Raw genomic sequence first — 15351 nt, forward strand, 5'->3', positions numbered from 1 at the left:
ACCTCCTTTCCAGCCCCTGCAAGGGGTACCCACTGATGATCAGAGTGCCTGGCACCCAGGCCTTTGGCAGTGGACATCAGCTGTTGGCAGCAAACCCTTTTCCCCGTGGGAACAGGGCTTAGTCCCAAACAAAACCCTGGTGCTGGCAACATTGCTCTGAGGGGCCCACACCTGCATCCTCTCTCCTTCTCGGGTGAATTCCTTCATAATCTTAGAGTCGGAAAAGGCCTAATTCAGATATAAAACCCCAAAGCCATAAAAGGTTGATCAATACATTTTAGTATATTAAAAAAATCAAAACTTCTAAGTGGGGGGAGAAAAACAACCACAAATAACCAAGGTAATGATGCGCTTGGGCAAACTGACACAGACTGTGGTCTCATCTGCCCACCAAATAAAAGAACTCATGTAAAACCAGAAGAAAAACCAAGTACCAACAGGAAAAACAGGCAAAGCACATGACACACAGTTAATGGAAAAAATACAGATAGCAAAAAGATGATCAGTTTTAATCAAAGAAAATGGAAATGACACTAAGAAACCATTTGTCACTGGTAAGATTTGCAAAAATCCAGACTATGACCACAAAACTGTGCTGTAAAGCTGTGGGGGAACAGGCACCGTCCTACCTCTCCAGGGGAGCACAAAACGGTGCCTCCCACTACAGAAGGTCGTCTGAGGGAGTCTACTGAAATCGCACATGCCTGTTACCCAGCAGCCCCACGTCTGGGAAGCGCCCTGCAGCTACCGCTGCACGCATACGAAACCACACATGTACAAGGTTTTTCGTTGCAGCTTGTCTGCAACAGCAAAAGTTTGGGAACAGCCCAGGTATTCATGTGGTTAACTAAATTATGATACATCCACACAGTGGGATACTAAGCAACTGTTAAAAAAAAAAAAAAGGATGAGGATTTTGTGTTCTTACTGAATGGAGTTCTCCAGGGTTTATTAACTGAACAAAGTGCTACTTTATTGTGAAAGAAAGAGGCAAAAAATAACAGATATTTGAATTTTTCATTTTTATGAGGAAATACTGAAAGAATATGTAAGAAATGAGGGAAAGTACTTATCACTAGGGAGCTGGGGTAGAGGGTTGCAGGGGGAAGATAGGGATGGAGCCAGGACTTCTCAATGAGAATCTTTGAAAGCATTTTGATTGTTGGACCATGTTAATGTACTATCTATTCAAAAGTACTCTAACTAGATGGGAACAAATTAAAAGACCCTGTTGGGGCATCTAAAGGAAGAATCTACTAAAATGGTTAAGTAATCCTGGAGCACAAAAAAACTGAAAGCAAATTATCAACCACCTAACCTGGTATGGCTTTATAGTCTATTTTGTTCTCCTGATATCCGTATACTTAGTCAACACTTACTGAGCACCTGCTATGTACCAGGCCCTACTATGTGAGTGCTGGTGAGATATAGTAGGCACAGTCCCTTTCCCTCAGGGAGTTGTGGCCCTGTGGAGCAAGTGAGCAGAGAGCAGAGGGGCCCTGGCAGTGTGCTAGAAGCACAGGAGTGGGGAACATCACCTAGAGAGGAGAGGACAGATGGGACAGCTCTCGAAGGCAGAGGAGACAGCCGTTGGTGACACCGCAGATACAGACAAGGAAGGGAAAGAGCGGACCAGAGGAGTTCACCTAAATCATAGCCTCAACACTGGGGCTTCACCAGCCAACTATCAGTCTTGAAACTCAGTGCCCAGCCAGCACCAAAACTGCAGCAGACACCCCACGTGGGCAACACAGTTTCTTGAAAGCAACCTTGGAGGCCTCTCCTGTAGAATTTTGCCCTGGACTTTCATAAGTCCTTACCCCTCCCCCTGGGAGCTGTCTTAACACTTGCTACGAGGATAAGCAGGGAGTTTGGCCTGCATCTCAATGCAATTCTGAAACCGCTGCTCAGCACCACGAACTTACCTCTTCTCTTGGGGGACATTCCATTTCATCACAGCCTTCTCCTTCCCACGGTGGATAAGGCTGAGCAGCCCAGCTCATCTTTTTTGGTAAAGAACTTCAAATAAGGTTTAACTATGTTTCCTTTTCTCAGGAAACGCTTTTATGAAGTTATAAGAAACCAAATTAGATAATAAACTAAGACACGGTGAGTGAGCTGAGTGGAAGAAGAGAGAGATGCAGCCTTGTAATGTGATATTTTAATATGATGATGACAAAGCACATTAGTTGTGACCCCAGGTTTTCTATGCCATCATACTATTGAATTACAACTTTCCCCTCCCCTGCGCTATGTGTAACCTCTGTCCCCACCAGTCAGCTGCAGTCCCGTAATGAGTTGGGAGGATAGAAGAAGTCTACATTCAAGGTGAGGCAGGGCAGTGAAGTAGGAGGATGAGGTAGAAACCCCTGAAGCGTCTGTCCAGCTCTATTCCACCTGCACAGAACATCCACATAACCTTCTGAAAACACCATTTTGGTTTGTCGTTTCTTAACCAGCTCCTTCTGTGGCACCTTAGCCATCAAATCCCAAATCTCTTGTTTGGAATTCAAGCCCAAGTTCATTCTCAGCCCTTTCCCCCCTGATTCTTCAACCTCTCTGCTTAAGCCAACCAGGAAAACTCTCCAAGCTCAAAACCTGTCTCATGGCTTTCCACATTCCACCTCTTTGTCATCACTGCAGGAACCACGTGGATCATTTAAGGCTTGATGCAAAGGCAACATCCCCTGAGATGCTTTCCCCAGTTGTCTTCCAACCTTTAGATTTCCTCTAAACTAGGCGTCCTCAAACTTTTTAAACAGGGGGCCAATTCACTGTCCCTCAGACTGTTGGAGGGCCGGACTATAGTTTAAAAAAAAAAAACTATGAACAAATTCCTATGCACACTGCACATATCTTATTTTGAAGTAAAAAACAAAACGAGAACAAATACAATTCACATCGCTTCATGTAGCCCGTGGGCCACAGTTTGAGGACCCCTGCTCTAAACTTTAACATGCATGATGAAGACACCTGGAGGCCTTGTTAAAATGCAAAGCATGTTTCAGTGAGTTTGGGGCGGGCCTGAGATACTGCACTTCTAACAAGCTTCCAGGGAGGTCTATGCCTGAGTCCAAGACCACACCTGGTGTAGCCAGGTCTGAGGAATGATTTGCATCATTTGAATGAAATAGATCACATCTAGCCTTGTATTACTAACGTTCAAGTATATGCCTTAACCTTTCTTCTAGATCGAAAATTCGTTGAGAGCAGGGAAGAGACAATTTATGTAGTAGTAAGATCAGACAACTCTAAGTTCAAGTCTTAACTCTATCACTTACTTGCTGTGACACTGAACACATCATATAAACTCTGAATCTCAGTTTCCTCATCTGTAAGAAAAGAATAAAAAAATTTCCCTACAGGAGGATTAGATGGAAATAGTGGTTGTGATTATATCTTGTATATTGCCGGACGCTGAATATATTTTAATTTTGGCTTCCTGCTCTTTCCTCCTTTATATAATTTTGAGCTTTCTGTTGAATCTTGCATGTAATAATTCTCAGGGAATCTTCTGGCCCCAGTTTCTGCAGAAATTTCTAATTTTTCTAACTTCTGTTCTAAACAGTTCTATTCAATCCACAGAGCTGAGCTTTCCTCTCTTGATATGATGTCCCAACAGTCCTGGACTTTATAATGTCTACAGTCACAGTTTTGTTGGTGAGTATGCCATCAGAAGCATAGATATCTATTGATGTCTGCCACAGAGAAAATGTAATTTGTTCATTTGGAAGTAAGAATTTATGAGAGCTGAATTATGATAAATAACCTATCCACTCATGGTCAGGTTCTTCACCATCAGGCATTCAAGACTTGGTCCAGTGGTCTAGGATTTTCTTCTCAACTACATTTCGTCAAAATATATCAGTCTCACATGCTATCTCCTCATGCTCACTGAATCTCTAGCTAATCAATTAAGTCAATCCTTTCTGTGTTGCTAAAACGGTCATAATAGAAGAGCTTTCAAGAGGCTCAGTGATCCCAAAGAATAAGAAAACCGTATCTATGTACATTATAGCCAAACTACCAAAAACCAAGAGGAAAAAAAATTTTAAAGCAGCCTGAGATGAAAAGGCCACTGATGACTAACTCTCCAATAGATAATTTTGGAATCTGGAAGACAACTGAGTGACAACTTTAAGATGTTAAAACAAAAATTAAAAACAAACCCACTCACTAACCTAGAATTTTATAAGCAGCAAAAATATCTTCCAAAAAGATAGGTGGAATAAAGATGATTTTTATGATCTACATGACACTACCATACACTACAAGAAATACAAAAATAAAATAATGATCCCAGATAGAAGCATGGACTTGCTGATAGGAATATAGAATCCTGGCATGGGTAAATATGTGAATAAATATAAATGGATATTTATTTAATTTAAAACATTAATAATGTCTTATAAGATACCTAACATATGTAGAAGTAAAATCCACTAAAATAAGAGCTCTGAGGGTAAGAAAGAGGTAAATGAAGCAAACTGAAATAGAACTCTTGTAGGAGAAGGCATAATGTGAAGTAGACATAATAAGACAAGGCTGCGTATTGTAATTCCCCAAGATTACCACTCTAAAAGAGTGTATAATTGGAAAGCTATTAGAGGAAGACATCAGTATTTAAAACAAAAACAAAAACAAAAACTTTAGGCAGCGCCCATAGCTCAGGTTAGGGCGCCAGTCGCATACACCAAGGCTGGCGAGGTTCAAACCTGGCCCAGGCCAGCTAAAACAACAATATGATAACTGCAACAAAAAAAGTAGCTGGGTGTTGTGGTGGGTGCCTGTAGTTCCTGCTACTTGGGAGGTTGAGGCAAGAGAATCGCTTAAGCCCAAGAGTTTGAGGCTGCTGTGAGCTGTGACGCCACGTCACTCTACCCAGGGCGACAGCTTGAGACTCTGTCTCAAAATAAATAAATTAATTAATTAAATAAATAAATAAAAAACTCTTTAATCCTTCCCCCAAAGAGCTAAAAAGGAGGAATAAAGGAATAAAGACAGTTGGATAAATCAAACATAGTAAGTTTGCTGGCTTAAACCCATTAATATCAGTATTGACATTAAATGGTCTGTTCCAATTAAAGGTAGAGATTATCAAACTGAGTTTTTTTTTTTAAAATAAGCTATTAAAGCAGGTGCAGTTGTATTAACATCAGACAAAATACACACTAAGGAAGTATTACTAGAGGTAAGATAGAAATATTTAATAATAATAAAAAAGATTCTTTTTATTTTTTTGAGACAGAGTCTCAACTATGTTGTTCTCGATAGAGTGCTGTACCGTCACAGCTCACAGCAGCCTCCAACTCTTGGGCTTAAGCGATTCTTTTGCCTCAGCCTCCCCAGTAGCTGGGACTACAGGCACCTGCCACAACGCCCGGATATTTTGTTGTTGTTGTTGTCAATATTGTTTATCAGGCCCAGGGTGTTTTGAACCCACCAGCTCCGGTGCATGTGGCTGGCACCCTAACTACTGAGCTATGAGCACTGAGCCAATAAAAACGATTATTTCCACAGGAGGATAAAGCAATCCTAAATTTTTAAGAAATTAATACTTTAAAAATACATAAAGCAAAAGTTAACAAAATGGAAAGGATAGATAGATAGAGCCATAATCAAGAGTTAGCAATATTGGTGCACCTGTCTAAATAACTGAGAGAACAAACAATATTAACAACAAAAATCTGTCAAGATATGGCATATTTGAATAATATGATTAACCAACCTGACCTAATGGATACCTACAAAATACTCCATCCAGCAATGCAAAATACACATTCTTTTCAAGTGCATCTGGACCTTGAGCAAAATAGACCATACATTGAAAGAGAAATACATTAAAAGTAATTGTCAACAATTTCAAATACTGAAATAATACAGAATATGTTCTTTGCTCACAGTGGAACTAAAATGGAAATCAATAGCAGAAAGACAATTAGGAAATACCAAAATTTTGGAAATTAACTGATTTCTAAATCATCTATGGGTAAAATAAGAAATCACATAGAAATTTGAAAATGTATTTAACTGAATAAGAAGAAGAATGTCACATCAGAAAGATTATGGGATACAGTTAAGCAGTTCTTAGAGGAAAATTTATAATTCTAAATGCATACCTTAGAAAAACTCAAAAATCATTGATCTAAGCATTTATTTCAAAAGCTAAAGAAAGCAAATTAAACTCAAAGAAAGTAGAAGGAAGGAAATAATAAAGATAAGAGCAGAAATAAATAGAATTTTTAAAAGATACAAATTGAGAAAAACAACAAAGCCAAAAGATGGATCTTTGAGAAGACTAATAAAGTTGATAAATTCAGACAAAAATGATCAAGAAACAGGGAAAATACAGATTGCCTACATAAAAAATGAAAGGACACGGCTATAGTGGCTCACACTTATAATCTAACCACTTTGGGGTGGCACCTGCAGCTCAAGCAGCTAACACGCCAGCCACATATTATCAGAGCTGGCGGATTTGAATCTAGCCTGGGCCTGCCAAACAACAATGACAAGTACAACCGAAAAATAGCCGGGCGTTGTGGCAGGCGCCTATAGTCCCAGCTACTTGGGAGGCTGAGACAAGAGAATCGTTTGAGCCCAGGAGTTTGAGGTTTCTGCAAGCTGTGATGCCACGGCACTCTACCCAGGGTGATAACTTGAGGCTCTGTCTCAAAAAAAAAAAAAAAAATTGAATCCATCATTAATAACCTTTGCTCAAAGAAAACTCCAAACCCAGATGACTTCAGTATTGAATTCTTCTAAAAATTTAAGAAAACAAAGAATATCAACCTTATACAAACTCTTCAAAACAAGAGAAAAGTAGAATATGACCCATCTCTTTTTCATGAGGCCTGTACAATCTTGACACAAAAACTTGACAAGAACATTAAGAAAGAAAAATTATAGGCCAATAAATCTCATTAACATAGATGCCAAAAATCCTTAACAAAATAATAGTTAATCTAACCTAGAAATATAAAAAAAGATAATACTTCTGAACAAGGGAGGTTAGTTCCAGGAATGCAAGGATGGTTTAAAACTCAAAACTCAAACAATGTAGTTTACAACTTTAGCAGAATAAAAGATAAAATGTGATTATTACAATAAATGCAAAAAAGATGTTTGATGAAATTCAATGCCCATTCAAGAAAAATCTCTCAAGAAACCAGCCTTTGAAGGGAATTTTCTCAATCTGATAAAGAATATTTACAAAAATTCCCAACAAACATCATACTTATAGTGAAACATGGAATATTTTCCCCACTTAGGTTGGAACGGGGCAGGGATGTCCATTCTTACCCTGTAAATTCTGTATTGCACTAGAGAAGTCAGCCAGTGCACTAAGGCACAGAAAAGAAAATGAAATACACGAATTATAAAGGAAGATGCAAAACTATCATTATTCTCAGGTAACACGATTATATTCATAGAACATTTAAAAATGCAAACTTATAATTGATAAGCAAATTTAGCAAAGTGACTAGATACAAAGTTATTATCTAAATAATCAATTCCATTTTCATATGCTAGCAACTAACAATTAGAAAAAATTTTAAAAAAATATTACTACTTACACGAGCATGAAAAACATCAGTTTCCTAAGAATAAATGTAAAGAAAGATGTGTAAAACCTCTACCCTGAAATCTATAAAACACTGCTGGGAAAAATTAAAGATGATCTAAATACATAGAGTCTAAAATAAGCCATATAAATTAGAAAGCTGATGTTGTTAAGATGTCACTTCTCCCCAAATTTATTAAAGATTCAATCAAAAACCCTAACAGGTTTTTTCTATATGTGAAAATTTGCAAGCAGATTCTATATTCTATATGGAAATGTTAAGAACGTAGATGAACCAGAACAGTTTTTTTTTTTTTTGAGACCACGTCTCACTCTGTCACCCTGGGTGGACTGCCATGGTGTCATCATAGCTCACAGCAGCCTTGAACTTCTGGGTTCAAGCAATCCTCCTGCCTCAGCCTCTCGAGTAGCCGGGACTACAGGCATCTGCCACAATGCCTTGCTAATTTTTCTATTTTTAGTGGAGATGGGGTCTTGCTCTTACTCAGGCTGTTCTCAAACTCCTAAACTCAAGCAATCCACCCACCTTGGCGTCCTGGAGCACTAGGAGTACAGGTGTGAGCCACCACGCCTAGCCTAACCAAAACAATTTTGAAGAAGTATAGAAGAACAAGAGATCTTATGCCACCAAATATCATAACTTATTACAAAAATGCAGTAATAAAGACTTTGATATTAGCCCTAAAATAGACAATGAGACTGAAAGTTCAGAATGAAGACCCAGACACAGACCCAAATATATATGATCTGCCGATTTATGACAAAGACACTATTGAAATTCAGAGGATAAAGAATTTTTTTCAACAACTTGTGCTCTATTGGTTGAAAATTCACATGAAAAAAATAATTTTGACTCTTTCCTCACACCATAGACAACCAAATTCCAGATGGACTGGTGATATAAAAACAAAAGGTAAAATAATAAAACTTCCAGATGACAACATAAAAAAGATCTTTATAACCTTGAAACCTTGATGTAAGCAAAAATGTTTTAATAGGACACAAAAAGCACTAAATGTAAGGGGAAAACATAGATAAATTGAACTTTATTAGAATTTAAAAACTTCTATTCATCAAAAATTACCATTAACAGAATAAAAAGTCAAGCTACAAACCAAGAGAAGATATTCATAATACTTTTTCCTGACCGATATCTTCTATTCAAGATGTAAAAACAACTCTTAAATCCTTAAGGAGAAGAACATAATTTTTTAAGAATAGTCAGGCAAAAGACCTCAACAGGTGGTTCACAAAAGATATACAAATATCCAACAGGCATATATTATAATAAGATACTAAACTCATTAGTTATCAGAAAAATGCAAATTAAAAGCACAATGACATATACTATACACTCATAAAAATTGGTAATTTTAAAAGGAATGGCTATTCCAAATGTTGGCAAGCAAGTGAAATAACTGAAAATTTTGTAAATTGCTGGCAGGAATCTAAATTAGAAGGCTGTTTGGCAGGGCGGCGCCTATGTCTCAAAGGAGTAGGGCGCCAGCCCATATACCAGAGGTGGTGTGTTCAAACCCAACCCCAGCCAAAAAAAAAAAAAACCGCAAAAAAAAAAAAAGAAGCCTGTTTGGCAGTATCCAATAAAGCTAAATATACATATAGCTTATGATCTAGCAATTCTACTCCAGAGAAGCTATTAGTAGAAATTAGTGCTCTCATGTCTATGAAAAGTTATGCAAGAAATGTTCAGCCTGGCACAGTGGCCCACGACTATAATCCCAGCACTTTGGGAGGCCAAGGTGAGAGGATCACTCGAGGCCAGGAATTTGAGACTAGCATGAACAACTTAGTGAGGCAAGTTCTCACTATAAAAAGAAAAATTAGCTAGGCAGGATGGCACATGCCTGTAGTCCTTACTACTGCACTCCAGCCTCTAACAGAGAGAGATTTTGTCTCCAAAATAAATTTTAAAAGAATGTTCAGAGCAGCACAAATCCTTCTCGAACTCTTTCCAAAAAATGGAAGAAGAGAGAACACTTCCAAACTCATTCTACAAGACCAGCGTTACTATAATAGCAAAGTCAGGCAAAGATGTTATGAGAAGAAAGAAAAACTACAGATCAATGTCCCTGAATCGATGCAAAAATCCTCAACAAAATACAAGCAAACAGAATTCAACAGCATATTAAAAGGATTATATATGATGACTGAGTGGGATATATTCCTTTAATGCAAGGATGGTCTAACATACAAAAATCAAAGAAACGTACCACATTAACAAAATGAAGGGGAAAAACCACACAATCGTCTCAACTGATACAGAAAAAAAAATGACAAAATTCAACACCCTCTTGTGATTAAAACACTCAAGAAACTAGGAATAGAAGAGAACAACCTCAACAAAATAAAGGCCATATATATAAAAGTACGGTTTATCATTAACTCAATGGTAAAAGACTGAAAGAGTTTTCCTCTAAGATCAAGAATAATACAAGGTTGCCTGGTTTCACCACTTCTATTCAGCACAGTACTGAAAGTCCCAGCCAGAACAATTTGGCAAGAAAAAGAAATACAAGCAATCCCAATTGGTAAGCAAGAAGTAAAAATTATCTCTGTTCACAGATGACATGATATTATATGTAGAAAACACCAAAGATTCCACATATGACTCCCCCCAAAACTTCATAACTAATAATGCATTCAGCAGAGTTACAAGATATACTACATTTGATCCTAGCCAAAAGGCTGAAAAGTGATAAAGTTACAGCCTGCAAAATCAGCACACAAAAGTGAGTTGCATTTCTATGTACTAATAATAAACAATCCGAAAGGAAGTTTAGAAAACAATCACATTACAATAGCCCCCCAAATAATAACATATTTAGGAATAAACTTCATCAAGGAGGTAAAAAAATGTATACATTGAAAACATAGCTGAAAGAAATTAAAGACATGAATAAATGGAAAGACATCCTGTGTTTGTGATTTGGAAGACTTACTATTAAGTAGTTAAAACTACCCAAAGTGATCTTTAGATTCAATGCAATCCCAGCAATACCAGTGGCATTTTTTTTGGCAGAAATAGAAAGATCCATTCTAAAATTCATATATAATCTCAAGGGATCTCGAATAGTCAATACAATCTTGAAAAAGAAGAAAAACATTAGAGGTCACTCATTTCAAAACTTAGACTACAAAGCCACAGTTTGGTTCTGGCATAAAGACAGACGCATAGAATAATGGAATGCATGTGAAGTCCAGAAAGAAACCCTCTCATACATGATCAAATGTTTTTCGACAAGGGCACCCAGACCATTCAATGAGAGAAAGAATAGTCTTTTCAACAAATGGTGCTGGGGGAACTGGATAACCACATGCAAAAGAATGAAGTTGGATCCTTCCCTAACACCATATGCAAATATTAACTCAAAAACACATCAAAAACCTAAATGTAAGGGCTAAAGTTATGAAACTCTCAGAAGGAAATATTGGGCAAAAGCTTTACAACATTGGATTTGACAATAATTTCTTGGGATATGACACCAAGGCACAGACAACAAAAGAAAAAAATAGGCAAATTGGACTATATCAGAATAAAAAAAAAATCCTGTGCACTAAAGAACACAATCAACAGAATGAAAAGACAACCCAAGGAATGGAAGGAAATACTTGTAAATTATATAATGGATAAGTGATTAGTACTCAGAATACATAAAGAACTCCTACAACTTAACAACAAAAAACAATCTGATTTTTAAATGGGCAAATGAAGACATGTCTCCAAAGAAGATATGCAAATAGTAAAAAAGCACATGAAAAGATGCTAAACATCGCTAATCATTAGGGAAATGCACATCAAAACCACAATGAGATACCAATTCACACTCATGAGGATGGCTATTATCAAAGCAACAAAAAATAGCAAGGGATGGCCAGGAAGTGTAGAAATTGGAACTTTTGTGTACTGCTGGAGGGAATGTAAAAAGGTGCAGCCACTATGACTAACAGTTTTGTGATTTCTCAAAAAATTAAACATAGAATCACCAGAGAATCCAGAAATTCCCCTTATGGGTATAGAGCCAAAATAATTGAAAGAAGAGACTTGAGCAAATATTTGTATACCCATGTTCATGGCAGCATTATTTGCAATGATCAAAAAGTACAAACAACCCAATGTCCATTAATGGATTGAATAAAGAAAATGTATCACTTCCACATGATGTAATATTGTTCAGCCTTAAAAAGGAAGGAGATTCTGATTCATGCTACAACATGCATTAACCTTGAAAGCATTATGCTAAATAAAATAAGCCAGCCACTTATATGAGATACCTAGAATAGTCCAATTCATAGAGGCCGAAAGTAGACTAGGAGTTGCCAGAGACTGAGGGAAAGGGGGAATAAAGTGATGTTGTTTTATCAGTACAGAGTTTCAATTTGGGAAAGAAGAAAAAAGTTCTGGAAAGGGATGGTAGTACTGGTTGCATGGCAAGGTGAATGGATTTAATGTTAGTTTAAATGGTTTAAATATATGTTTAAAATGGTAAATTTTATGTTATGTATATTTTACCAAAATAAAATAATACTTTGGGGCTGGTGTGGTGGTTCATGCTTGCAATCCTAGCACTTTGGAAGGCCAAGGCAGGTGGATGTCTGAGCTCAGGACTTCAAGACCATCTTGAGCAAGAGCAAGATCCTGTCTCTCCTAAAAACAGGAAAATTAGCTGGGCATGGTGGTACATGTCTATAGTCCCAGCTACTTGGAAGGCTAAGGCAAGAGTCTTGTGCAAACCCAAGAGTTTGAGGTTGCTATGAGCTGTGATGGCCACAGCATTCCACACAGGGCGATTGTGTGAGACTTTCTCTCTCAAAAAAGAAGTATAATAATAAATAATACTTTTGCCCAGCCATCGTGGCTCATGCCTTTAATCCCAGCACTCTGGAGGCCAAGGTGAGAGGACTTTTTTTTTTTTTTGAGACAGAGTCTCACTTTGTCACCCTCAGTAAAGTGCCTTAGTGTCATAGCTCACAGCAACCTCAAACTCTTGGGCTCAAGTGATTCTCTTGCCTCAGCCTCCCGAGTAGCTGGGACTACAGGCACCCACCAGGATTCCTGGCTATTTTTAGAGGTGAGGTCTCACTCTGGCCCAGGCTAGTCTTGAATCCATGAACTCAGGCAATTCACTCGCCTTGGTCTCCCAAAGTGCTGGGATTACAGGAGTGAGCTACTACACCCAGTGGAGGACTTCTTGAGGCTAGGCGTTCAAGACCAATCTGAGCAAGACTGAGAGCCCATCTCTACAAAAATAGAAAAAAAATTTAGCTGGGCATGGTGGCAAATGCCTATAGTTCTAGCTACCAGGGAAGCTGAAGCAGGAGGATCCCTTGAGCCCAGGAGTTTGAGGTTGCAGTGAGCTGTGATGATGCCAGTATACTCCAGCCTAAGCAACAGAGCAAGAGTCTGTCTCTAGATAGATAGATAGATAGATAGATAGATAGATAGATAGATAGATAGATAGATAGATAAAATAAAAAATTTTTAAAAGAATGTTGAGATATGTTTTATTCCTAATAGTCAAAAACTTGAGACCACTTAAATATCTACTAACACCTAGCTGGATGTGTAAACTGTGGCATGTTGATATAGTGAAATACTATAAAGCAATAAAAAAGAAAGAACCCCTGCTACATACAACATGGATGAATCTCACAGAGGTTACTTTGAGTGAAAAAAGTTACATCAATAATGTTATGTTACAAAAGAATAGAGTCCACAATTCCATTTATATGAAGTTTTAAAAATAGACAAAACCATTACTTTTTATAGTAATAAAGTCAGGACAGTAGTTGTTGAAAGGAAGGAGACATGAAGAAGCCTCCTGGGTGGGGGGCTAAAAATGTTCTATATTTTTTCTCGGTTGTGATTACACAGATGGATACAATATACAGAAAATGTATCCAACTGTATCCACAAATCACATAAGATTTGTGTACTTCGTTCAATTTATCTCAATTTTATAAAATGAAGCAAAATGGTGGTGACAGAATGACGATTCCAGAGGGGCTATGAAAGGAGGCTGCTTTACAAACACCCTGAGGATTGTGGAATGGGTGGTTCTGGGCTCATGTTTTTTAAAAAACTGAACTAAGGAGATGTGCTTTACCAACCAAGGGAGAAAGACACTTCTGATCCTGCTGGAAATAACATTTATAATAAGCTGCCTCCCACCTGCTTTTTAGTGCTTAAGGAGCAAATGCAAATGCCAAGTAGTTCTCTGCTCTTGAATAAAAAGCACCCAGCAGGTCCGGGATGGCATAACACAGGGCAAGATACAAATATAGGAGTTTATGCCTTTGAGTTAACCCCAGTTCTCAAGTGTCCAAGATCTAGAAGAAACTTTTGCTTTCTGATATCAAGGACATTTGTGACTCTAAAATAACAATCCCATGACACCACTACTTTAAACCCATATCACAGTGAACCTGCGAATGGCCTTCCCCATTCAAGAGCCACATTTGCCAGACTGGAGCATCACTCTAACAGGACCTTTGGGACACCGGCTAGCAAGTCCACTGCATAAAATGAATCTGTAAACAGCACGCTTTTGCCATGGCCTTGATTCCCATGTCCACCAGGCTAAATTCCACTGCCTATTGTGGAATATTACAGAGAGAGCCTGGGATATGTCGTAAATGGCTGGAGAGTGTCTTGTTCCAAGTAACTTGCCCCTGCCTACCAATCTAGGGGCACTATCCTTCCATCAAGACATTGGCTGTGTCCAAAATATCGTGGAAGAATGAATTTCAAGTACTTACTTTCATCATTAGAAACATTCCCCAGAGATGTGTGGCTGGAATAACGTTTGTTTTCACTTTCATTGAGACATCTTTCAATCCAGCTCTCTGAAAGAAAAAAAAAGAAAGAAAAAGAAGAAGAAGAAAAAGAAAATCACAGAATTGCTATTGGTGTTTGCAGAGAGACAGGAACATTATAAATGCATTAGATTTAAAGGTAATCAACTTTCATATGGCACCCACCCAGACTGGAGTTGGATTTTATATGAAGCTCTGTGCACACCACTGCTGAGTGGTTTGGGAGTCAAATGGCCATTTGAAGCCTTATTTGAGCATTTCTTCATCAAATTCTACTAATTCTGGAGTAGTCTTAGCCCCAAACTACCAATTGAGAATTATCTTTCTTAGCAAAGTTCCTGAGAAGTACTAAGGTAGTAAAACAAAATTTGTCAACTAAATCACTGGTGGCAGCTGGCAAATTTGTACATTAGCAGTGCAACCCTTTCTTCAAATAAAAACAAAAGCAAGGCAGGTAACCCCTTTGGAGTTCTGACTTGTAGCTCACCTCCCTTTGCCCCATGACCCCTCAAAGTGGCTCTTTGCAGCCAAGACAGGAAAGAGAAATTCAAAGCACGATAGTTAACCATGTAGCACTTTTAAAATCCAAAAGACTACCCATTTTTAAATCCAATTTCAAAAGTTGCAAATATATTTTTTTACAATGTAGTATAAGGCTTATTCCATTTTCTAGACCATTCATTCATTTGTCATTCATTCAGCAACATCAGCTAAGTGTAGTCAGTTCTGCTGTAATGCTTGTTCTGAAAACACGAAATGTGTTCCACCACAAGGGATGTCATCAGAGACAATTTGAGCAGAGTGCAGACTTTGTGTTTCCTTCTGCTCCATTTCTTCTATAAGAAACATCAGATGAATGCAGAAAACTGCACCCGGCTGAACTGAGCCCTACAGACATACGCAAAACACACACACACACACACACATTCATA

General features: G+C 38.0%; 1 protein-coding gene across 8 annotated transcripts in view; it reads right to left on the bottom strand.

The window, feature by feature from the left end:
• RFX4 (regulatory factor X4) overlaps positions 1-15351 on the bottom strand; it is a 183346-nt gene that overhangs the window by 136679 nt on the left and 31316 nt on the right. For all 8 annotated transcript variants that reach the window (XM_053586647.1, XM_053586644.1, XM_053586648.1 and 5 more), the window contains exon 2: positions 14363-14449. In XM_053586647.1, the coding sequence (XP_053442622.1) occupies positions 14363-14449 (87 nt within the window). The remainder of the gene's footprint in view (positions 1-14362; positions 14450-15351) is intronic.

Source organism: Nycticebus coucang, chromosome 3 (assembly GCF_027406575.1).
Source record: "Nycticebus coucang isolate mNycCou1 chromosome 3, mNycCou1.pri, whole genome shotgun sequence".
NCBI lineage: Eukaryota > Metazoa > Chordata > Mammalia > Primates > Lorisidae > Nycticebus > Nycticebus coucang.